The sequence below is a fragment of the Dama dama genome, chromosome 10 (assembly GCF_033118175.1).
Source record: "Dama dama isolate Ldn47 chromosome 10, ASM3311817v1, whole genome shotgun sequence".
Lineage (NCBI taxonomy): Eukaryota > Metazoa > Chordata > Mammalia > Artiodactyla > Cervidae > Dama > Dama dama.
The window spans coordinates 37,383,008-37,407,687 of NC_083690.1; the positions used below are offsets into that span (position 1 = coordinate 37,383,008).

The following is a 24,680-nucleotide window of genomic DNA, read 5'->3' on the forward strand; positions in this document are numbered from 1 at the left end:
TCAAAAGCATCAATTCTTCAGCGATCAGCTTTCTTTATAGTCCAACTCTCACATCCATACATGACTACTGGAAAAACCATAGCTTTGACTAGACAAACCTTTGTTGGCAAAGTAATGTCTCTGCTTTTTAATATGCTGTCTAGGTTGGTCATAACTTTCCTTCCAAGGAGCAAGCGTCTTTTAATTTCATGGCTGCAGTCACCATCTGCAGTGATTTTGGAGCCCAAAAAATAAAGTCAGCCACTGTTTCCCCATCTATTTCCCATGAGGTGATGGCACCAGATGCCATGATCTTAGTTTTCTGAATGTTGAGCTTTAAGCCAACCTTTTCACTCTCCTTTTTCACTTTCATCAAGAGGCTCTTTAGTTCTTCTTCACTTTCTGCCATAAGGGTGGTGTCATCTGCATATCTGAGGTTATTGATATTTCTCCCGGCAATCTTGATTCCAGCTTGTGCTTCTTCCAACCCAGCGTTTCTCATGATGTACTCTGCGTGTAAGTTAAATAAGCATGGTGACAATATACAGGCTTGACATATTCCTTTTCCTATTTGGAACCAGCCTGTTGTTCCATGTCCAGTTCTAACTGTTGCTTCCTGACCTGCACACAGGTTTCTCAGATTTGCTGGGTGGACGCAAAAGTGAGGTCAGGTGGCCCCAGCATAAGGAGCACAATGAGGAACCCAGCGAGTGGTGGGGGTTTGTGGCTTCCCCGCACCCTCACGACCACTAGAGCAGGTGAGCTGAGCTAATTACTTAGGGTGATGGATGACCTGGAGGCAACCGGAAGCCAGTGAAAGTGTTAGTTGCTCAGTCATGTCGGACTTTTTGCGATCCCATGGACTGTAGGCCTCCAGGCTCCTCTGTCCCTGGAGTTCTCCAGTCTAGAATACTGGAATGGGTTGCCGTTTCCTCCTCCTAGGGATGGTCCCCACTCAGGGATGGATTCTTTACCATTAGCACCCTCTGAGAAGGCCAAGGCATGTGTACTCCCGAGCTATAACCAGCCTAGCTGGGAGGCAGAGTGCTCCCCAGTATGAAAGCACCTCAAGACTGTTAAGGGGCAACTTTAAAGGTGCCTACAGGAGCCCTCTGGCTCTAGTGAGAGGCTCAGTACCCATGTGTGAGTTGGCTAACCTAGCTATTCTTTCCCAAGGCATAGACTTGTTAGGCTCAGACTCCCAGACCTGGGAGCTCAGTGTCAGGGAAGCTTCCACCTATTACCACTCCCAGCCCTTCCCTCCAACACAAACATGAGAAAATTTCCCTGTACTGAGTCACAGTTTTTGTCTGGGAACCCTTTGTAATATCACTATCTCAAACACCTTCTGCTGTGGTTATACTCTGTTCAGTTTTTATTTTACAAAACCTCGTATCACTTGGTCATTTCCTGATACTCTTCCCTCCCCTCCTGCCCTCTAGGCTGCAAGCTGGTGTTTTGTTTGTTTTTTGGCCACACCGAACAGCACTCAGGATCTTAGTTCCCCGACGAGGGATGGAACCCGTGTCCCTTGCAGTAGAAGTGTGGAGTTTTAACCACTGGGCTGCCAGGAATTCCCTTGTGTGTTTTCTGAGGTATGGATTAACAGACAGTAGTCCTCTTTTTATTAAAAACACTTGTCAAAAAAAAATCACTCAGAAAGCTCAGGAAGAATTCAAAAAACGTTTAACAAATATCAAACACACACAGGATAGAATCACTGTGAGTAGGGGGAAGGGAGGGGTTGACTTGACACTCAAGAGCCTCATCAAAAACAGCAGAGACTGGTGGAGACTGAGGAGCCACACACACTGACACGTGTGCAATTGCACTGCTTGACGAAGGGCAGGGCACAGACTGGGTTTAGATAATGGTTTCTTCCTTCAGCAGCGTCTCCTTCTGTGTGGAGCTCAGTTCTCCTCCCAGACTATCCAGGTTTTCCAGGTATGAGATCTCTTGGGTGTCCTCAGTACTCTGGGAAATGGGCAACAAATGGCATCTAGGGCAGGCTATTTCGTGGATGAGGCAGATGGCACCTGGGTCACAGCAAAAGTTTGAGTCAGGAGAGAGAAAACGTGTATCAAGCTCAGTGCCCCAGAGGTTGGAAATTCCCTCCTCTGACCTGATTCCTCTGGTCTGCACCTGCCCTCCAATTTAGAGTTTTACATAAATATAAGGCAAAACAGTACATTGATGGACAAAGCATATAAATAGATGGATAAACTCAAGGAACCGTGGCCAGTGCTGGAAGTCATCTGAGCAATTGTCTAACCATTAATAGGTAAGAAAACCAGGTTTCAGAGAGGAAGGTCAAACACAAAGTCCAGGCCTCTTCATGCCCAACCCATTCAAAATTCTCAGTAGGTTTTGAATCTTGCTGGAAGGAAGGAAGGGAGAGTGACTAGTAAGGAGCAAATGGAGATATCCTGACTGGATAAGAAATGCTGCATCACAGCTGAGACTGAGATAAAACACAGCTTCTATTTCCAGCTTTACAGTCAATGAGATACTCTCCCACTAAACAAAACTTCTAAACATTTCTTCAAAAACCTATTTATAAATACATCATCAAGCTGGCATCAGAGTAATAAGACATTTTCAGAAGCCAAAACCATAATGATCTCAGGAATCTAGAGAGTTAAGCAAACACACAATTAGCCTTCACCTTGGAGACATCTATTCAACCCAGGTGACCCTGAGTTTCCATTCAGTTGGCCATTCAGGACATAGAAAATAAAAAGGAAAGCCCAGGTCCTGTGTGCAATGAGGGGATTTAGTAAGAGTCAACCACATGAAATTGGAACTTCAAAGTTGCCTGCATGGACTCAGAATTCACAAGCACAGGCTAGCTATTATGTGGGTCTGCAACTAGACTCATAGTACCTAAGTATTTTGATTGGGATCCTAGGGTAGTTGTTGTGCACCCAGGCACCAGGCAGAAGCAAATGCAAATCCTTTTTTAAGGAAACACTTTAAATACAGGCCTCAAAGATCTTCCAAAAAAAAATTTCAAGGAAAATGAGTTCACAGTCAAAACCCACAGAACATAGCAATGAACAAGGCACCACAAGCAAGAGCTTGTAGAAACAGAGGCAAGTAATTCAACTTTAAAACTTATAAGATACAGAATATAAAGTAAGTATGTTTAACATGTATAATAAAAATATATTTGGAAAAGAGATTTAAAACATAAGGAAAAAGTATAAAATGTGATTTACAGGAAAATACAACGTCTAGTTATAACATAGATTAATTGAAATAAAAATTTAAAGGCTAGGTTAAATAGCTCAGACACAGCTAAAAAGTGAATGGATAAAACTGAAGGTGTAGTTAGATACATTATTCAGAATGCAGCCCAGAAAGACAAAGACAGAAAATATGAAAGAGAAACTGACAGACATGCAGGATAGAGTATTAAGGTCTAACAGAAGTCTTCCTGGGGGTTCCACAAAGGACAAAAAGGGGGAAAAAAGATATTAGGGAGGAGATAAAAAATGTTCTAGAAATGCTGAAAGATACCACTCCTCAGCTTCAACTCATTCACCAAATTGTATACTTTAAAATAATGCACGGATGAAAGAAGTAATAAGGGGAACAAGAAAACATTTGAAATTGAACAACAAAAAATATCACATATCAAAATGAGAGCTGCAAATAAAGATGCAATTCTTAGATGGGGATTAAAGCTTTAAATGCCTACTTAGCAAAGAAGAAATAATCCATGAGCTTAGATCCTGATTTAGGAAGTTGAAAAAGGAACAGAAAAATAAACACACAAAAAAATTAAGTAGTGGGGAGGGACGTTCAAAATAAGAGGCAAAAACTAATTAGGTAGAAAACAAGCAAGAAGGTTTGTTTCAAGAAAGCTAAAAAGCTGATTCTTTGAAAAGACTAAAACAACTGATAAACCCTTGACAAACTTAGTAATGAAAAAAACAGAAAAATCAGGTATGAAAAAGTACACAACTACAGATGCTGAACAAATTTTTAAAATATTTTTGTCAATAAAATTTAAAACTTAGATAAAATGTATAAAGAAATATATAACTTGGCAAAACTGACTCAAGAAGAAATAAAATACCTGAATAGTCATAGAATCATTAAAGAAACTGCATAATTATCTTAAAAATTCTCCCATAGAAAAATACCATGCTCCTTCTACTGGAAAGCTTAGTTACACAATTAAATACTCAAGGTAGTAAAAATAAATGAAGCTTAGTTCCTCATAGTAATATGGAGGAATCTCGAGATTATAATATCGATCAAAGATAGCAAATTCCAGAAGAAAAAATACAGTATCATAATACTCATATTAAGTTTTAAAGTATGCAAAACTAAATAATACATTGTTTAAGGATATATAACCATGTAGTAAACATAAGTGGCGTAAACTTCAAAATAATTGATTCCTGAGGATAGAGAAGGTGAGAGAAGGAAGAGCCACATGTTAGGGGGAAGAGCTTCAAAAATACTTAATATTCTGACATGTTTCATTAATTTTAACAAGCCCATTTTCCCCACATTTTAACATCTTGAAATAAAGATGTGCCTTACAAGCTATGAGCACCTTAGAATTATATTTGGCATCAATCTTTTCTTTCTCAGCGGTACATAAAATAAGGGTGTAACTTCTAAACAATGGACTTGACAAAAGATGGCTAGTTCTTAAATATATGCTGTAAATACAGGTGTACAGTTTATAATTACTTTTATCTTACAGATATATCCTTTGTTATATATTCAAGGTGTAATAAAATCTAGTCTAAATAGGTTATGATCATGGGTCAGGTTAATATTGTGGGAAGAGGATGAGGAGTAGGGACAAAATTAGATGGGATGAAGAACTTAGATGATGATGATAGGTAAAGAAAAAGGGATTCAGGTGAGGAATAAGATCACAGGTTTCAAGCTAGAAAGATAGGGATAGAAAGCCTTAGGAACCAGGATGGTGTAAGGGAGCATATGAAACGTGCAAGTTTGGCTCTAAAGTCAAGGAAGACGGGAGTGGGGAGGGTGAGGGTGGAGGACAGAGTTGAGGCAGGCCCTAGAGCAGTGCCGTCCAGCAGAACCACTGCATCTGCACTGTCCAATGTGGACACCACTAGGCACATGACTATGTGGTTTTTGAGTATGTGAGGTGTAGACAGTGTGACCGAGGAACTCAATTTCTAACTTTATTTCAGTGTTAATTAATTAAAGTTACATAGGCACAGGTGGGGGCTTCCCTGGTAAAGAACCTGCCTGCAATGCAGGAGACCCAGGTCTGATCCCTGGGTGGGGAAGATCCCCTGGCAAAGGAAATGGCAACCCGCTCCAGTATCCTTGTCTGGCAAATCCCATGGACAGAGGAGCCTGGTGGGCTACGGTCCGTGGGGTCGCAAAGAGTCAGACTCGACTGAGTGACTCAACAGCGGCAACAGCCACATGTGACTAGGGTTTCGCGCAGCACAGCTCTAGAGCACCCACAGCTCCTGAATCCAGACAGAGGGAGGGGAGAGGGCGCCAGCCCCAGCTCACTCACCAGCCACCATGAACAGAAGGATGCTGAAGCCCAGGACGTAGTAAGGCCACTGTATGGAGAACTGCGGGGGGCTGGGCTTCATCCGCAGACTCTGGATCTCCAGGGCGTGCAGCAACAAGGCCAGGAAGGCACAGGCCCCTGCGGGATCACAGGCAGGCCCCCTTGGTCTCCTCCTGCCCCCGCTCCAGCCTTCCTGCACCTGCGTGAGGCTCCTTTCTCCTGCCCAGGCCCCTTCCCCTTTCAGAACCAACAACCTCCACCCCACACACCTGTCTCACCCTCCTTCCTAACTTTTTGCAAAGCCCGTGTGCCTCGCCTCCCAGAAACCCCTTTCCCAGGCACCCTCTGTGCCTGTGCCCTGGGCTGACTCCAGATGGGCCCCTGGGTGTGATGCTTTGGGTGACACTCAACCTGGTTTTCTCACTGTGAGCGTTCCACCTCCTCCATCTGATGGGAGCTTCCCAGGGCAGGGCCTTGGTCAGCCTATTAAAGTTAGAAGGTTCTAGAGGGCAGAGATGGTCTCTTCCATTCGTTCATCCAAGAAACATTTGTATTTGGTTTACAGCCTATATTTCAATTATACTGTAACTCTGTACCAGGTTCCAGGACAGCTGCTAGGACAGAGATGATGGGAAAGACCCCCAGAGAGATGTCACCAAGCCAAGGTGATGAGGGATGTGCCCTCTGCAAGCGCAGGTAGGAGGAGCCCCAAGGAGGGGGTGGCTGTGCCCTGGGCAACTTCACAGAGATGAAAACAGATGAGGGGGCTAGAAAGCCCCTCTCCTGACCTCGGAGACCACCCCCCATCTTTGGACCCCTCCCCAAGGCTGGGGCCCACCTGGTGCTCCCCACCTGTGAGGAAACTGATGAAGGCTGACACAAAATTGTGCTTCCGCGTCCTCGGAAAGAGCTGAGATGCAAAGGACACCATGATGAAAGTGGTGAGGAAAGACAAGACGACGGCGGACAGCAGGGAGACTCGGCCGAGGATGACGTAAACTGCAGGGGAGGGCAGGAGGGAGAGCGGGCTGGCCCCCCCGCACTCGGCCCAGAGGGCGCAGGCCCACCAGCCTCAGGTGCCGAAGCGTGGCCTGGGACCAAAGTTCCGACCCCGCCACGGGTAGGCCACACGTCATTAACACCTTCCTGGCTGCCTACTTTCGTCTAACCCCAAGAGACTGAGAGAAAATGTCCTTTCAGTCGTGGTCAGTTCTGTTCTATCTGCCCCCAGCAGTCCTCTGTCACCCCCCAAACCCCAAGCTGGCCCCGCTTCCCTCTCCCCGATCCCCGCCTTCAGCCCTCCATACTGGATAAGGGTCGAGGCTTCCAGCACTTGATATGGAAGCAGTTCTCAAACAGGCCACTGAAGAACACTTCCTGGGACTCCTCATTCACCAGCCGCACCCAGAAGGGGAAGATGGAGACCAGCAGGATAAGCAGGTAGCCCAGGGAAGTCAAGGCAGGGGCTATGGCCCAGGTGAAGCCCTTCACGTCTCTGTCCTCTATCGTCAGCATCACCTGGGAGAGGAACAGTGAGGGAGTCCCACGCGGCACCAGCTGATGGAGATGATGCCCGCAGACATGTCAGCAGACGTGGGACTCAGGAAATGTTTGCTTTGCTTTGATTAACCTTACAGACCTTCAGCTGGCCTAACCAACACAGAAAACATTTTCTCTCACTAACTCACTGGGCGATCTTGAATGTGTGGGGTCCCTTCTTTGAGCCTCGATTTCCACCTTGGTAAAATTTCCACCTCTCCCAGCTCTAAAGTTCTAATCTTTCAGTTCTGTTTAACAGCCCCCGCCCCCCACACCCCACCCCCCACAACTGGCCACAGAGCCTCTCCAGTCAGCTGTTAGCTGCTGTCTGCCCTTGGAGATTTCAGGATGAGGACCGGGCAGGTATTAAAACCAGGGCCTGGAGTGCCTTTACTCAGGGACTGGCCCTCTTGCCTCAGGACCTGGGGTTTAGATGGACAGGGGTCCACCTGGTCATCTGCTGAAAAATGAGCAGAAAATATGCACACAGAAACTTTTAAAAATAGTTTTAGAATTTCATAGACCCTCCTGAAGCCCTAGGCTCCCTCTAGGCTTGGAGGTTGAGCCCCTCAGTTAAGGATCCCTCATAACTTCTCTATCACCACCAGCTGTCATCAAGGATGTCTTCCTAGAAGGAACATCTGTGATATGGAAGGTAAGCACTGGCTGGATTTGGTTGTAGAAGCCGTGACTGTGTCCCAGCTTTATCACTTGCTGGCTGGGTAGCCTTGGGGAACTCACTCTCAGGACCTTGGGTTCCCCATTTGGAAAAGGGAGGAGATAACACTTGCCCATTGAGGTTCTTGGGCGGACCAAGTAACATGCTGCGAACAAAGTGTCAAGCACAGTGCTTAGGGCCCAGGTGCTTGGTTAAAGATTCACCTAGTCAGCCTCCTCTCTGCCTTCACCGAGCCTGGCAGCCCTGAGGAATGAGGTGGAGAGGGCCAAGGAGGGGGAGGAGAGGAGGGTCGTTGGAAGCCTGGGTGCAGCAGCGAGGGTGGGCCCTGTCCGGATGGCCCCCGATGATCATAGCCATGTGGCAGTGCAGGAAGGTGGCATCCGGAGGTCAGAAGGACAGGACAAGGGAGACAGGGACACCCCCAGACAACAGCCCTTGCTTCCGCTGCCTCAGCAGACTGTGCCTGGCAGCACCAAGCTTCCCAGCTGCACACAGCAAGTGAAGGACTTCCCTTTCCTCTCAGCCCCCATATGCCCAGGCACTGGGGCCCCTCCGAGGCCCCCATGCGGGACCCCTCACTGCAGCCGGGCGCAAGGAGCATCTCTGAGGCTTTGAGATCACCTGATCACAACAAAAGAACTAGCCGGAGGGCAGAGGAAATCCACTGCTTATAGAAGAGTTAACAACTGTTCCTCTTTGACTGCTGTCAGAGCGCTTGGGAAATTTCTAAAGCACTCTCCTCTTTCTGTCATTCCCCAGTTTTTCTTCTCCCCACCTGAAAAATTTATCCTGCCGTCTCTACAAAGCTACCCTTTGAGATCTCTCCACCCTCTGGGCAGTACTGATAAGCCACCCGAACTTCAGGGCCTTGGTTTCCTTCACTCTCAGAGGATGAAGTCAGTGGACCAGAGAGAGTTGAGTCCTGGCTCCAAAGCTCTCCAGGTAGGAGTCGTGGCCGCATCTTGATCCCGTGCTCTGCAGGGAATGGAGTACCCTGGACATTTTCAACTGATGCTCTGGGTCCCTTCCTGTCCCCAACCCCCACCCCTCTGCACCTCAACTTGTCTAAACTGACCTCAGTGCCCCCCCATTTCAATCACCTGCTCCGTCACCCACACTCTAGTCTGGAGTTCGTGCTGGCTCCCCTGTTTCCCCCACACTTTCACCTCATCAACCGTCCTCACCTTGTCAGATTCTCCCATAAAGCCTCTAAAGCACCCACCCTCCTGCCCCCGCACCCGCCATGACTCTCTCCACGCCTGGAACACCACAGTCACCCCAAGCATCTCCAGCCGGGGTTTCTTTCCTGAGGGCAAGCAGGTCTCTTCCCCTTTAAGCCTTTTAAATCCCACATCTTCTGCAAACCTCAACTTGGTCCTTTCTACTCCCTGGACTCTCCCAGCCACCAGCCATTATCCATTCACTCCATAAAAGTGAACTGTGTACTTACTGGGCGCCCCATGCCCAGCTTAGGCCAACGGGGAGAATCGGGGATGAAAAAAAGACAGGAACTCGCAGGCTCTGGGTAACTACTGGGGAGAAGAGACACGTAAACTTGTCAGGCAGTACAGTGCTTTCCCCTCCTTGCCTGCGGTGACTCCAAGCTGTCCCCTGGCCCGCCCCAGCTGCTCTCCAGAGAGGAGGACCCTGCAGGCCTTTCTTCAAGGCTAAGCTAGCCTCTGCATGGAGCTGCCCTCGGTGCTGGCTCTGGACAACTGGGCACCAGGGACATATACAATCTGGGACACACTGGTATAAGCCAGACTCAAAGGACCACGGACATGTTACTATAAAGGGGGATTTGCAGATCCTTTTGTACTGATGAAGAAACATCTGGAAAGGAGAACAGACTGGTCCAGGATGCCACAGTCAGTCAGAGTGGACACAGGGACCACAACCCTGAACGGCCACCCCGTCTCCTCAGCTCTTCACCAGTCACCACTGGCCGGCAATTGGGTTTGGGATTCCCAAAAGTACAGGAGAGGGAGACAGAAGGGGGGCGGGAATAGAGGGTTGCCAACATTTTACTTTGCCAAGAACTCAAAACAAAATGAACTTACTATCCTCTACTCTCACTGACGTTTCAATTATTTTGAAAAGGGCCAATGACTGGAAGAGCTGCGTGCCCCGCCAGGCCTGGTTCCCGCGGGCAGAGTCTGTCTCCCTGTGGGCAGAGACTGTCTCCCTGCGCGCCAGCGCCCAGCCCCGGTACCCAGCCCCAGTGCAGCCCTGTCACCGGCCCAGGTGCTGCGCAGCCCAGGTAAGTGTATCCCAGGCTGGAACCGGGAAGGGAACTGTCTGGGCCCCCGAGAGCCTCACTCCCCACTTGTCCCACCAGCCAGTAATTTGAGGTCATTTGGGCTGAAAGTGACTTAGGCTGGGTGAGGGGTTCCTTCCCACGGACGACCCTCCTCAGTCCTTAGTGGCCCCCAAGCCCCAGTGACATTATCCAGACCCATAGATGGGTCCTGACCTGGCCATTGGGCCCCAGATTCAGCCCCACGGCTCCCAACAGAAGGGTAATATTTGGCTTGGGGGGCCTCCTCCACGCCCTTCCCCTCCCAACCCGAGGCTCCACCTCCACTCGCCCCTCCCCACCGGTCTCCAGTCCCTACACCCGCCTCCGCTGCTGGCACAGCCAGCAAGACCCTCCTTTGCTGCCCACGCCCCTCAGGCCAGCGAGAGGATGCTTGGTCTCCCCACAGAGCCCACCGAGCCGAAGCCCTCAGGGCCCCACGGCTGCAGGAACCTGGCCTCCCGGGCGGTTGCGGTCCAGGCTTTGCTCACCGATACGCAGAATGGGGTGGGGGTGGGTGCACCCTGAAGTTCACCGGATTCGAATGCCAGCTCTGCCATCACCAGCAGGGTGCCCTTGGGGAAGTTACTTCTTCTTCCTGGGCATCAGTTTCCTCATCTGTGAAAAGGGCATGATCATAGTGACTTCTTCAGCGGGCTGGCTGGGAGAGGCTGGGAGACGCACTGCGGACCTCGCGCTCACCCCCCCATCCCCCCCATTCCCAGTCTTTTCCCCTCCCTTGCCCTGCGCATGCACTCAGGCACACCCCCTAAACCCCCACCCCGCCCTGGCCCGCACAGTCCTCTGCCCTCCGCTAAAAAGGCTGTCTACCCCTCTTCCAAGGCGGGCTGGTTTTTGTTTTTGTTTTGTTTTGTTTTGTTTTTGACCTTGGACAAGTCAGTTTCCTTGTTTGAGCTTCATATTGTATGCTCAGTCACTCACTCATGTCCAACTCTTTGCAACCCCAAGGATTGCAGCCCACTGAGCTCCTCTGTCTATGGGATTCTCCAGGCAAGAATACTGGGGTGGGTTGCCATTTCCTTCTCCAGGCGGGCTGGTTTTAAACAGGCACTTCCAAGAAGAGGCATTCTAGCTCCTAGCCCTGGTGGTTGAGCCGGGGGGCTGGTCTGTGTGGCAAGAGGGGCCACACTTGGAGCTGGATAAGTCACCAGCTCCCCGTGCTTTGAGACTAAGCTCACCAAGGAAAGGCATTTGTAACTCATTAAGATGTTTAAGAACCAGGATCGTGTCTGGCACCTCAACACACCTCTCCACTAGCAGGCACATATTCAAAGACAACAGGAAAGGATGAGAGCTGATGAACCATTAATTTATTGAATCACCTAACATGTGAGAGGTGATTATCTATCATGTGAAACAGAGCTTCCCTGGTGGTTCATATGGTAAAGAATCCGCCTGCAAAGTGGGAGACCCAGGTTTGATCCCTGGGTGGGGAAGATCCCCTGGAGAAGGAAACGGCACTCCAGTATTCTTGTCTGGGGAACCCCATGGACAGACGAGCCTGGCGGGCTACAGTCCATGGGGTCGCAGTCAGGCATGACTGAAGCGTCTAACATACATCATGTGAGGGACTCATTGTATAATCAGTATTCTGTCTGTCATAAGGTTCAGACCCCAGTTTGTAAGGCCTCAGGCAAGACAGGTCTTTCTTGGCTTAGCTGGGGCAAGGCAGAGTACAGTTGGGAAGGCCTGGAGCCAGGCCAGGGAGACCTCTCTGCCCTGCTCTCAGAGATGGCTTTTGATCCCTCCACCCCAGAGGCTGTTCTTCTCCAGGTGGCAGGGGAAATAGTCAACTTCCAGACTCACAGCCTCACTTTTAGTCACCCTCAGGAAAAAGAATGTTTTCTTCACCCTATTCCCACCCCTACTTGGTTCCCAGTTCCCCAGGGATTCTGACTGACTCAGCTCTGGTCACAAGCTCATTCCACTCTGGCCGAAGAAGATGCGTCAGCTGTGCCCCACAGAGGCCAAGCAGGTAGGATAATCTAAGAAGTTGAAGGTTTTGAGGAAGGAGGCAGATGGGACCCCCAGGGTAAAGCGATTTAGAGATTCATTCCTAATGGACCGAAACTCCAGGACAAGAATAGCAGGATATGTAAGGGAGGAGGCTGGGCCCTGCCCAGACGACACATTTCTTTTCTTGAAGTCAGAAGACCTCCCTGACCACACATGCACAGAAAAGGCTCCTTGGAGGCCAAAGGGAAGTGATACCAAGGGATGTTCCCTATCCATATGCCTTTTCAGTAAAATCCATCTTGGCTAAGAGATGCGTGTGCACACATGGGAGGATCCTGAGATGTACCAAATATGGACCACGCAAATCAAAATGATTGGCTAAAGGAAAACCGGAAGAAATGCCCCATAAAAGTAATTCCAACTGCCACAAGGGGGCCACTCATTGACTCTCTCTCTCTCCCTGAGTCTATCAACATGTACTGTATTTTTTTCCCCTCTTTAGTACTGTTTCACTATTTTCTGTCTTTGTGGGAATTCTTTTCTGCAAAGCCAAAGGGTCAGGGCCCTTGTCACTGACCACTGGTCTAGTGGCTAGGATATGGTGCTACTGCAATCTGGCCGGGCACCCAAGCCTCGCTCCAAGCAGTTGCAGGCCAAGGCCACTAGAGATCATATCAGACCACTTATCTGGAGTAGCGAAAGAACGTTCTAAAAAGGAAGAGGGACGGTGTTCTCAGAAGAAGGGAGAAATTATGGCAGACTGTAACAGCATCTTCATACACACCCTGTCACACTTTTAAATGTCATCATACAGCAAATCCAAATCACTGGTATGATTATGCCCAGGCGACAGATGGAAAAACTGAGCCCCTGGTTAAGAACATGTCCAAACTATCACATGAATGGTTGCTAAAAAATCATGGACAATTACTAAAAACATTAGGCTGTGGAGGAACAGATTCTTCACATGGTGCTAAAGCTTATTCTCCTTACAAATTACTAATTGCAAAAGAAACACATATCTTTATACAGAAGAGATCTGGCAGTCACTCCCTTAAGCCAATAAACAAAAAAAATTGCAAAAGAAACACGTATCTTTATACAGAAGAGATCTGGCAGTCCTTCCCTTAAGCCGGTAAACAAACAGTATTAGTTGGGGTAGAGTAATCTCATGTCATGTGCCTCTTGAGGTGACAGCAATATGAAGGAGGCATCGCCTGTGAGGTGCTCTTGCCAGAAGTGGATCATCAGGCCTCTAGACCTCGTTCCAGTTGAGAGAAAATACAGGGGGGTAAGGAGGAAGCTAACGCCACCTCAGGAAAACAAGGAAATCAATTTCATGGAAAGTTATAAAAGATAACTGTTCTTGACTCCTCCAGAAGTCAGTCATTTAAAAAAAAAAAAAAAACGGTGGGACTCTTCTAGATTAAAAGAATCTAAAGAGATATAAAGCCAAATGTAATGTGACTCCTGATTTTTTTTTTCTGATTTGAAATAATCTAGCTATAAAACACATTCTTGGGACAACCAAGGAAAATCTAAATACAGACTGCATTTTAGATGGTATTATGGAATTTAATTCTTTTTCTTAGGTATGTTAATAGTCTTGTGATTACGTACAAGAATGATCTGACTCTTAGGAAAAGCATGCCATAGTATTGGGTTGGCCACAAAGTTCGTTCAGATTTTACTGTTACAGGAAAATTTGAACAAACTTTTGGCCAACCCAATACTCAGGGTGAAACTTACTTTCAAATGATTCAGGGGGTGGGGAAACACATAAATAGAAAGCAAATATGGAAAAATGGTGATACTGTTTATCTAAGTGGAGGATATATAGGGTGTTCATTAGTCTACTCTTTCAAGTTTCCTGTATGTAAATCAGATAAAAAGTCAGATAAAACAAAGAGACCTTGTCTGAGAACACACACAGCCAGAACCTGGACCTGGGTTTATCGTTCAGCCACTCAACACAAGTGCCTTCTCTAATGACAGATGTCAGGGGAGGCGCACACAGTCCCTGCCCTCACCAAGCTTGCAGCTAAGCACCAACAGGCAACTGATAAATCATTTTCTAAAAGTGTGACCAGTGCACAAAGTAGTAGAGCACGCTGTGGGAAATGCAGAGTGAGAACAATTCAGTCCAAGGGAAGACGTGCCAAGGAGGCCCTTCTAGACAGAATCTTATGCCCAAACAGGGACTGCAATGTGCAGAGATTTTTACCTGCTCTCCAGCGAGAACAACTGTACGTTGTACTTTGTACATATGCACCATTGTGCACAAACAGGACAAAAGTCTGACTTACCTTTATGATGGATGTTTTCTAGTCAATTCTAATTCTGCCTACTTTTTTTTTTTTTTTAACCCTTTGCTGGTCGCAACTCATTACAATAAATTAATTTTATGGCCCCACCCCTGCCTGAGTGGCTCTTGACCTACATTTGAAAAATACTGTGCCCCTGAATTTCAGAATGACTGGCAGAAGGGGTGGCCACAGAGGGCTGGAGAAGTCGGTGGGCAGAGCTGGGATGAGAAGGGTCTTGTTGATTTCAAGCTGAGGGCTGTGATGGGCTTTTGTGGGGATGAAAGCAGTCACTTCTGGGTGCCACTGTGGAAATTTGTCTTCCTCCTCCTCCTATCTCCCTTTGCCCAAAGACTCTTCTTACCTCTTCAACCAGAGCATAGGAAATGCCTCTATGGGGGGGCCCAAGGCTGTATTCAAGGGGCTGCCAAGCCAGCCCCTCCCAGGATCAGAAATTGAGAAAGTGTACATAAGTACATAAGTGTACATAAGAAAGTGTACATAAGTATCAGAAATTTAGGAAGTGTATGTAAGTATCGTGTCCTCAGGAAGCATTTTCGTGCTTTCCCAGGTCCAGAGTAGAGAGACAGACAAGGAAGGAGGGAACTGTCGGCTGGAAGAGTCGGTGGAGAGCCCATGAGCTGGAGCTAGAAACTTCAGAGCTCTGACTCCCCTGGGTTCTGTGTTTCCCAGGTCCCAGGCTCTAAAGGGAAAACCCAAGTTACCCAAACCGAAGTTTTACTGCATATAACACGACCAGAACCTATCAATAAGCAGGCTCATAGGGCCCCCACCCAACAGCTGGTTCCACTCCCAGTGCAAAGGTCCCTCCTACCACTCCTTCCATCGAGCCTGGGTCAAAAAACCCAAGGCTGAAGGAAAGTGGCCAATGGATTCATTAGCTAAGCCACTGGCAACCTGGATATAATCAGTTTCGATGGAGCAGAAGCAGTGCCCTGTGCTAAGTGGATGGCAGTTACAAAGATAACAGCAACTGGTGGGAAAAAAAATTTAAGGGTATGAGAGCAAAGCATGTGTACGACTAGAATTCAATCAGAGAAGGAAAACCATGATGAGACACACACAGACACACACACACTCACACCCCTGACCCAATAAAGGCAAAGAAGAATCCAGGGGAAGGCAGACTAGTTTCAGGTCCAGCCCCAGTGAGGTGAGTCAACAGATCAGCAACAACATCACATGTGAGCTACAAAATCACTGCTGCCTCTCTTCTGCCCTATAACTGTCCCAAGAATCTCCCCTAGAGCCCAGACAGACTGAAAAACAGAAGAAAGGGGAAGTCTGACACATGCGGTTGTCTCCTGGATTCTGCACATAGCAAAGCCCATGACATGTGATACTGAGAAATTATTTGGCTTAGAAAACTGGCCCATTTATTTAAAGCTTCTATGACTTATAAAACAAAAAGAGATTCAGTAGTCTGCAGGATACTGAGGAGCGAAAATGGTGGCCCCAGAAAACCCAAGAGCCACTTCCATGTACAGTGACAACCAACAGGACAGGTGAGATAGAAGGAAACTATTGGGTTCAAGGGTCATCCTGCTGCTTTCCTGATCCATGAGTCTGAATTCCCCTGATTTGTTCTTCCCTGGAGTGGACCTAACTCATCCCATTTTCAGAGGATGACTGTAGAGATTTTAAAAACAAACCATGAAATCTCCCTCTGATGTGGATCCTCAAGATCAAATAAAAAGTAGTGCAAACTAAAGGTTCCATTTCAGTCACCCCTCCATGGTGTTACGCTACCCCTTTCGCACCCCCTTCTGACACACAGCAAGGCTCTCCCATACCCACCATTCCCCCAGTGTGAACTGGCCAATGATGAGTAAGGCGGGAACTCTGTCCAAAGGTTCTCATGCACTGAATGCATGAGAGATCTGTCTACTGTGTGGCTTCTCAGGTCTTAGTAAGAGGTGAACTATGACTGAAGACGGTCCACCTTCACTACAAAGGTTTCTCCCCAGTGCAAGTTCTCTGATGTTCTCTGATGTCGGAGCTGAACTCCGACAAAAGGCTTTACCGCATTCACTTCATTTATAGTTTCTCTCTTGTATGGGTTCCCAGGTGATGAATAAGGTATGAATTGTGCTTGAAGGTTTTCCCACATTCTTTATGTTTAGAAGATTTTACTCCACTGTGAGTCTTCTGGTGCTGAATGAGGTAGGAGTTGCAACTAAAGGCCTTCCCACATTCACTGCACTCATAGGGTCTTTCTCCAGTGTGAATCCTGTGATGTTTGAAAAAGAGTGAACTCCTACTGAAAGATTTCCCACACTCATTACAGCCATAAGGAGTCTCTCCTGTATGGACCCTCTGATGTTCAACAAGGTGTGAGTTCCGACTGTAAGCCTTCCCACAGTCGCTGCACTCGTAGGGTCTCTCTTTGGTGTGAACTCGCTGATGTGCTGTTAGATGTGAGCTCTGGCTGAAGGCCTTCCCGCATTCGGTACAGTCATAGGGTTTCTCCCTAGAGTGGATTCTTTGATGTCGGAGGAGACTTGAGCTCCGGCCAAAGGCTTTTCCGCACTCGTTACACACGTAAGACACCTCTCCCGTGTGGGTGACCTGATGCTGGACGAGGTGTGAGCTGCGCCGGAAGGCCCTCCCACACTCATCACATTCATAGGGTTTCTCCTCGGTATGAATTCTTTGATGCTGAGACAGATTTGAACTATGGCCAAAGGCTTTTCCACATTCATGACACTTGTAAGCCTTCTCTTGCATGTGGATTTTCTTATGCTGAGTAAGGTATGCATTCCGCCTGAATAATTTCCCACAAACGTTGCACATTTGAGATTTCTCTTCAATAAGAACATATGACTGCTGGATGAAGTCTGACATATTACTGAAGTTTCGTCCATATTCATAGGGTCCCTCATGTTTGTTTTGTTCACATTCATCTCCTTCATGTGGTCGTGTCCCTACTTCAAGACTTTTCTGCTTTATAATTAATTGATCCTCAGTCCAGGTCTCACCATCTGACAGAAAATACAAAAAAGGTATATGTAACAGTAAAAACTCCCGGTGGGAAACTGGATGATTAAAGTATTCCGGGGTATTTGGTTCAAAAAAGTATGAAAAATGGCCTTGAAACACAGGGTAAAAAACTGATACAGGCTGAGCAGATTTGGAGATAGTGGTGAGTAAACTAAAGTGAGGATTTATATGAAGTACCTCATCAGACGAGTACACTGGAATTAGCAGAATAGGAAAACAGAGTTTGAGTAAAGTGAGATTTTTCTCAGAACACAGGAAGGGTGATGCTGGGGGTTCTGAATGGAGAGAGGCAGGGACCGAGCAGATAAATCAAAGAGAACTTCACACAAAGGTTCTGTCCACATGGTACCCTGGCCACGTGGGTTGTCACCATGGTAACAGGAGATACTTCCCATAACCAGACGCCAGCACCTTCCTCACTCCTGCTGTCTCTCTCCACATACAGATGTTCACATGCTCACTCACAAATGTGACATACTCAGACCTTAGAGGAACCTTTTAAGAAATGGTGCCGACTGAGAGGATTTGATAAAGAGAGGGGGAGAATAGGAGGAAATGCTTAAAATATAAAGCATGAGGTAGCAAGAAATATTTCCATATCTATTTCAGCTCTATTCCGTATCTCTTTTATATCTATTTCTAAGAGAACCAACAAAAACCAACTCTGCAGCCTAATTCTATCTAAGGGAGACAATGGAAAAACATCTGTTTACTATATGTTTCTCCTCCTAAGTTTTACTTATTAAATATGACTGACTGTAGTGCAGTTATGTTACAGAAAGAAGGCCCTCTGCTTAATCTTTCTGGAAGAAGGGGGTGCTGAGGAATATCCAATGTAGTATCATTTCCATCAGCAATGAAAGTAAAACACATGCAGCCCAGATTTTAGGAGGGAATGGTCATTAATAATTATCTGATATCAGAGAACCATATTTATGTTTGTTATCCACCTCCAGATATGTCCTCTTCTATACATTCCATTGGGATATTGGTTTTAATTTTTTGTGTGTGTGATGGGAACTTTTAAGATCTACTCTATAAGCAACTCTCAAAAATATACAATATAATATTGCTAACTGTAGTCACCATGTTGTAACTTAGCTTCCTGGGACTGACTTACCTCATAGCTGTTAAGTTTCTACTTTTGATGCCCTTCATCAAGTTCTCCCACTCCCCACACCCCACTTTCGGCAATACCAATGTGTTCTCTGTATGCATGAGTTTGGAGTTTTCAGATTCCATACACAAGTGAGGTAATGCAGTGTTTGTCCTTCTCTGACTTATTTCACTTAGCATAATGCCCTCCAGGCCCATCCATTCTGTTACAAGGGCATTATTTTCATCTTTCTTATGGCTGGATAATGTCCCACTGTGTATAAAGAAAGAATATGTTTTCATCCATTTGTCCCCTGATGGACACTTAGGTTGTTCCATGTCTTGGCTACTGTAAATAATGCTGCAATGAACTTGGGGGTGCAGATATCTTTTCATGGTAATGATTTCATTTCCTCCGAATAAATACCCAGAAGTAGAATCACTGGATCATATGGTAGTTCCATATTTAATTTTATGAGAAACCTCCATAACATTTTCCATATTGGCTACACCAATTTACATTCCCACCAACAGTACAGGAGGGTTCCCTTTTTGCCACATCCTCATCAACATTTGTTATTTCTTGTCTTTTTGATAACAGTTATTCTAACAGGTGGGAATGGATTGCTGGTTTACTGTTTGTACGTCCCCTTGCACATGTGTTTACTTACCTGTTAGACTGCAAGCTCCGAGGGAGCAAAGAGAGACTTAGATTTCTTCTCCATCTTCCTGATCTGGCCTCTGCCTGTTTTTCCAGCCTCATTCTGATCTTCTCCCACACGAAGCCTCTTTACTATCTGTTGAACCACTCTCATCACAACATGTGATGGCTGTGACGTTCTAGACAAGGTGCCTTTTTCTTGGCCCACTGCCCAACATGGTTGAGAATGTCAACCTCACTGCTCTCAGGCCCTGATCAACATCACCTCCTCCATGAAGCTGAAGGTGATCCTTGAAATATTCCTCAAGTCACATAACAGTCACTCAGAACATTTTATTGAACACCAACAACATGCCAGGTACAGTTCCAGACTCAGAGATCTGTCAATAAGCAAAACAAAAAAATCCTCTTCCATTTTACTAAGGGAGATGGACAACAAACTGCAAATTACATACCATTAGAAGACTATAAAGATGCTATAAAAGCAAAAAAGCAAGGAACAAGGATTAGAGTGCCTGGGAGAGTGGGCAAAGGGGATGCAATTTTAAATACCATGATCAAAGGAAGACTAAGAAAACGACATTTAAGCAAGGACTTGAAGGAGATAAGGATTTCTGAGAAAGAGGATTACAAATAGAAGAAACAGCAACTGCAAAGGCACCGGGTATTCATGGAGGCAAGTGTGACTGGAACAGAATGAGCGAGAGAGAGAGGAATGAGAAATGAGGTCAGAGACATAAAAGAGGATCGGAGAACACAGGCCACTGTGGCCACAGGTTTGTAAAGAGGTTTTTCACTGAGAGAGATGGGAAGCCACTGAAGGGTTCTGACCAGAAGACAAGATCTGACACTTCAACAGGATCATGCTGGCTGCCAATGCTGAGGAAAGACTGTGGGGAGGCAAGTGTAGAGACAGGACGACCAACCAGGCTGTGGCAACAGTCCAGGTGAGAGACGGTGGTGACATGAACCAAGTTGGCGGCAGAGGAGGTGGTAAGAAGTACTTGGACTCTGGGGAGAAATGCTGACAGCCACACGGATGGGATTCCTGACTGATGGATACAGGTATGAAAGAAACAGGGGTTTCCCTCTGGATTGAGTAGCTGGAGGGATGGTGTTACCATCTGCTGAGATGGGCGGTGAAATGGGCGGTATTCGTCAACCAGCTACAGCATCTCCAATAATTAAAAACAAGATTTCCAAGTGGCAGCTGTCATACCAGTCTCTTGAGATCGATTGTCCCAAACTGGCACATACACTTCTGGTGTGTGAGTACTTGGTATAATATTCTTCAACTCTCCTGTAGCTTTAACATTTTTCAAAATAAAAAAAAAAAAAAAAGGGAGGAGGCGACAGTGACCACCGACTCTCTTCTCTACTCCACACTCACTCAGTAAACAAATACTGTTGCTTCTACCTATGACGTACTGCTTGAGTTTTTGCCCCTGCCTTCCTGTTATTACTGCGAATATGCTCAAGTCAGATTCTAATCACCTCTCACACTAAACAGACCAGAATCTCTTCCTTGATCTGCAACGCTCCTCTGCTAGCCTCCTGTTAAGCAAAGTTTATGTGCTTCAATTTCTGCCAAACAAAATCTAAACTCTTTGGCCTGGTGTCCATCTTCCACGATCTTACACCACTCTGCCTTTACAGTCATCCTCCATCAGTCTACTCTGTGCTCCAATTATTCCAAACTGTTCCCTGAACATTTATCTCCCCACACAGTTCCTTCTCCATTCAACTTCCTACCTCTACCTGCTACAGGTGGTGTCACTGCCGAGGGGCCAGGTTCAATCCCTGGTCGGGGAACTAAGAGCCCACAACCTGCATGGTGTGACCAAAAACAAAAAAAGAAACAGGTGGACAAACAGGAGTGGGAAAGACCCTGAGAAGGCAAGAGATAGAATCAGGAGAAAATGGTGCTTCCTAAACCAAAGAACAAGAGTTTCAAAGAAGAGCAATCATGTCAATAAAAATACTAAGGGGTCAAAAAAAAATTTGGGCTGAAGGAAAAAAAAGTGTCCAATGGATTCATTTGTTAAGCTACTGGCAACCTGGATATAATCGGTTTCAATGGAGTAAAAGCGATGCCCTGAGCTAAGTGAATGGCAGTTACAAAGATAACAGCAAGTGGTGCAGGTTTAAGAGGTATGAGAGCAAAGGGAACTAAGGTGATTACACCTCTATTGCTGCATCAGCCACCAAGGCTTCCATGTAAACATCTCTAGCATGTGTGTGTTTCCTTCCTGGCAGCCACCAGTCTGTTTCCGGAGCTTGAGGGAGGCGTCTGCCCTGCACTAAGGTGTCATGCATGGGATGCTGGGATGTGTGTGGTTTGGGGAGGTAGAGGATGTAGGCAACAGTGATGCAGAAAAAGGACACAAAGGCACAATAGCGGGTGAAGCAGAGTGTTTTTGGCTTCTCCTTGTGCAGACACACCAGTCTGGCTGAGCCTGTATGGGGAAACACGGAGACAACGTTTAAAGCTGGGTTCAGATCACGCTGCAGAGGACCCTGAATGCCAGGACCCGAATGCCAGGTTATAGAGAATAGACTGTATACAGTAGGCACTGTAAACTAACATAAATAAGTGAGTATTTTAGGAAGGTAAATAAGGCACTTGACCTTAGAAAGATGACCAGTGAGGAGCCTATGGTAAAAGCCTATCCCTTCTGACCTAAAACCTGATTCTTTTCTTACTCTAAATTCTTTCAAGGCCAAACATATGACTTTCTAAGGCCTCCAGGGCCAATATTCAGTTGACAAAGCTCTCCTCTTGTGAACTTCCACACTGTTTGTTATCCCATAATCTCTCATAGATAACTATTTCAACTCAACTCTAAGCTGGTGGCAGGGGTTAGGTTTTCTTCAAACTTAGTCTCAGTACCTTATAATAACAATTCAATAAATACTTGAGTTAAAAATTAGCCTAAAACAGAATCAGAGGCTAAACATGTAAAATAAAGTCTCCCAAACATAAACTTCTCAAAATCCATGCTGTGGATTATCTAAGCCCTTGTCCCTCAATTAAATAATCGAAATCCACTTTTTTTTAAAAGGCCAAGCATATACCAGATACAGCTTCCCAGGTGTAAAGAACCCGCCTGCCAATGTAAGAGACACAAGAAACCTGGGTTTGATCCCTGGGTCAGGAAGATCCCCTGGAAAAAGAAATGGCAACCCATTCCATTACTCTTACCTGGAAAATTCCATGGACAGGAGCCTGGCAGGCTAGTCCATGAGGTCACAAAGAGTCAGACATGACAGCACGCACATGCACGTGCTACACACACACACACACACACACACACACACACACACACACACACACACACACACACACACACACACACACACACACACCAGATAATGGGGGGGATGGCAGATTGAAATTTAAATGCTGATGTCTACAGTTTAATCTCCTTTTCCATCAGCCGGTGGCTGGCCTGTCTACCGTACTTCACAGTCAGGGCACTCTCTTGAAGTTTATATCCCGGGTGGAAAATGTATCTTTCCTAATGATGAAAGACAGTTTGCCAAGAGAAACCCAGTCTTTTCCTGGTACCCGGGATACAGGACACACTTGGCTGGGTTCATTCACTTATCTACACAACAGTTCACTTAGCCTCTCAAAGGCCAAGCAAGTTAACAGGTGCTGGAATGACAGATCCGAAAGACTTAGGGCCATGGACAGTGCTGCTGCAGGTCTGCTCCACAGTAAGAGAAGAAATATTTACTTCATTTACATGTGATAGGCTTCATTTACATGTAACAGAGCTTTAGGTTAAAACAAAAAAAAAAAATCAGTGTCTCGCACCAGGATAATTCTAAGTGCACGGTTAAGCATGTCCATTTGATCTGAGGCCCTCAATGGAAAGGACAAACTTTAGAAAAAGAAAGCAGCTAGGTCAGCTCCTCACCCGTGGTCTTTCGAGGCTCCTGCTCGGGGGATGGACACGGGGAATCCAGGGACATCTGCTCGGGCGTCTTCTCCATGGGCTGGAGTGCCGCTCCACCGGCACCCCGGTGCCGCTCCAAGGCCAAGGTCTTCTCTAAAAAGTCTTCAGAACCCGACACAGGGGGGAGGCAGCCACTTCAGGACAGAGAGCGAGAGGGGACAGATGTAGGGGAAACAGTAGGTGCCGCTTCCCAAGAGGCTCCCCGCCGGGGGTCGGTCGGAGGAGCCCTGTCCTCCCAGCAGGCAGGCTGGGCCCCGCCGCGGGGAGCGCCCGGCCGGCAGCACGCCCCACTCCGGTCCCACTGGGGTTCCCCCCCGCCCGACCCTCTTCCGCCGCCCCGCGGACAGCCGGCCGGGCCCAGCCCGGACACTCACGCCCTCAGCTGGCCGAGAACAGCAGCGGCCGCCACCACGGCCTCCAGGGAGACCGGAAACGCGGGTTCCTCGACGCGCACTTCCGGGGCCATCTAGGCAGCTCGGAGGTCTAATCTCGATCTCGAGTTCCCTAAGGGCCCCCTGCGGGGTTGGGCTCAGAGGAGTCGTGTGGGGGCTTCCTTAGGCGTTTGTCCTCCTTCCCGAGGACAGATTGAAGAAGGATGGAAGAGATATCTCTTTTTGACGCTCATTGCCCAAGTGGACTTAGGACCTAAATTAGTTGTTCCTTCTTTCTCACTCCCGTGTGCACCCTCCTCCGCTCTGCTCCACCCATCTCCACACCCCTTCTTTCAGATCACAGGCCACGATGACCCTGCGGGCCTCGAACCTGTTATGTACTCCCTCCGACCAGCCCGTTGTGGCTTCAACCCAGCCTCCCTGTTTTGCCTGGAGCACATGAAGAGGAGGAAACGGGTGAAAGAGGAAGAAAAGCCTTAGATACAGGGTCAAGATCCAAACGCCTACTGCACCTGGAGTACTGGTTTGCAGAGGCACATCTCATATGCTGAAGCAGGAGAAAAGGTTAAGGCAATGAGTTGTTCATGATCAAGGATTCTCGTGGTAAACTAAAAAACGACAGCTACCAATTGTGGAGCACTGAAACGGACATCCCATTAACCTTCACAATCCCATGAAGGTGGTATTTTTACTATCCTACGTGCCAGAAGTGGCAGTTAGTGAGCGAACTAGAGGCAGGATTCAAACCCTGGCCTGTTCAAACCAGAGCCTGGAGGCTAACCACACCCAGGAAAGAAAAATGAAGGAAGAGTGGGCGGAGTATTGTAACATGAGAAACTGCTGAATCGAAAAACTTGTAATTACGCCCAGAGTTGTAAAATTTATAAACATGGATGAAAGACAAACTTAAGAGGGTAACCATTTTCTTGAAGTGAATGGGATGAGGCAGCAAAATAATTCTAAAATAAATATTTTCCCTTTGATTTGTACAGAGCACCATCTATTTGAAACCATTGTTGGATTTGTCAACTACAAATTGGGACTTGTCAAGAGCATTTGCCAGTGACTGAACAGCAAGGCGATTTCCCATCTGCCAGTGCTGCTGCAGTTGCTGACCTTCAACGTTCCCTGAAGGGAATACAGGGTGCAAAGTGAAGCACTCTACTGGTATAACAGGTCTTTAGACAGATATTTTTAGGAACTGATTTCATGATCCCAATCCTTGCATCTCCTCATAGCTAGAAAAGCACTAAAT

At 47.0% G+C, this 24,680-nt stretch overlaps 1 protein-coding gene across 7 annotated transcripts; it reads right to left on the minus strand.

Annotated features, from left to right (window-relative positions):
• Positions 1 to 1,648: 1,648 nt before the first annotated feature.
• TMEM225B (transmembrane protein 225B) lies at positions 1,649 to 24,201 on the minus strand. Of its 7 annotated transcripts, none has more exons than XM_061153656.1 (7): positions 10,506 to 10,637; positions 9,169 to 9,247; positions 8,529 to 8,693; positions 6,808 to 7,018; positions 6,353 to 6,499; positions 5,501 to 5,638; positions 1,649 to 2,015 (listed from the first exon to the last, which is right to left on the minus strand). In XM_061153656.1, the coding sequence occupies exons 4-7, from the start codon at positions 7,013 to 7,015 to the stop codon at positions 1,843 to 1,845; spliced, it is 666 nt and encodes a 221-aa protein (XP_061009639.1). In that variant the 5' UTR covers positions 7,016 to 7,018; positions 8,529 to 8,693; positions 9,169 to 9,247; positions 10,506 to 10,637; the 3' UTR covers positions 1,649 to 1,842. The 7 variants fall into 7 exon arrangements, with proteins under 7 accessions (XP_061009639.1, XP_061009640.1, XP_061009634.1 ...); XM_061153657.1 differs by having other exon boundaries at positions 9,169 to 9,250; positions 10,506 to 10,632; XM_061153651.1 differs by lacking the exons at positions 8,529 to 8,693; positions 9,169 to 9,247 and adding an exon at positions 22,995 to 23,363 and having other exon boundaries at positions 10,506 to 10,632.
• Between the last annotated feature and the right edge of the window lie 479 nt (positions 24,202 to 24,680).

Bases quoted from the DNA above. Each gene is read 5' to 3' on its own strand.
- TMEM225B (XM_061153650.1), bottom strand. From the start codon at position 23,499: ATGGCCCCGGAAGTGCGCGTCGAGGAACCCGCGTTTCCGGTCTCCCTG. The intron at 23,168-23,407 runs GTGAGTGTCCGG...TCTGTCCTGAAG, and splicing joins GTTCTCGGCCAGCTGAGGGC to TGGCTGCCTCCCCCCTGTGT. The intron at 17,297-22,994 runs GTGAGGAGCTGA...ATTTTCTGTCAG, and splicing joins GGAGCCTCGAAAGACCACGG to ATGGTGAGACCTGGACTGAG.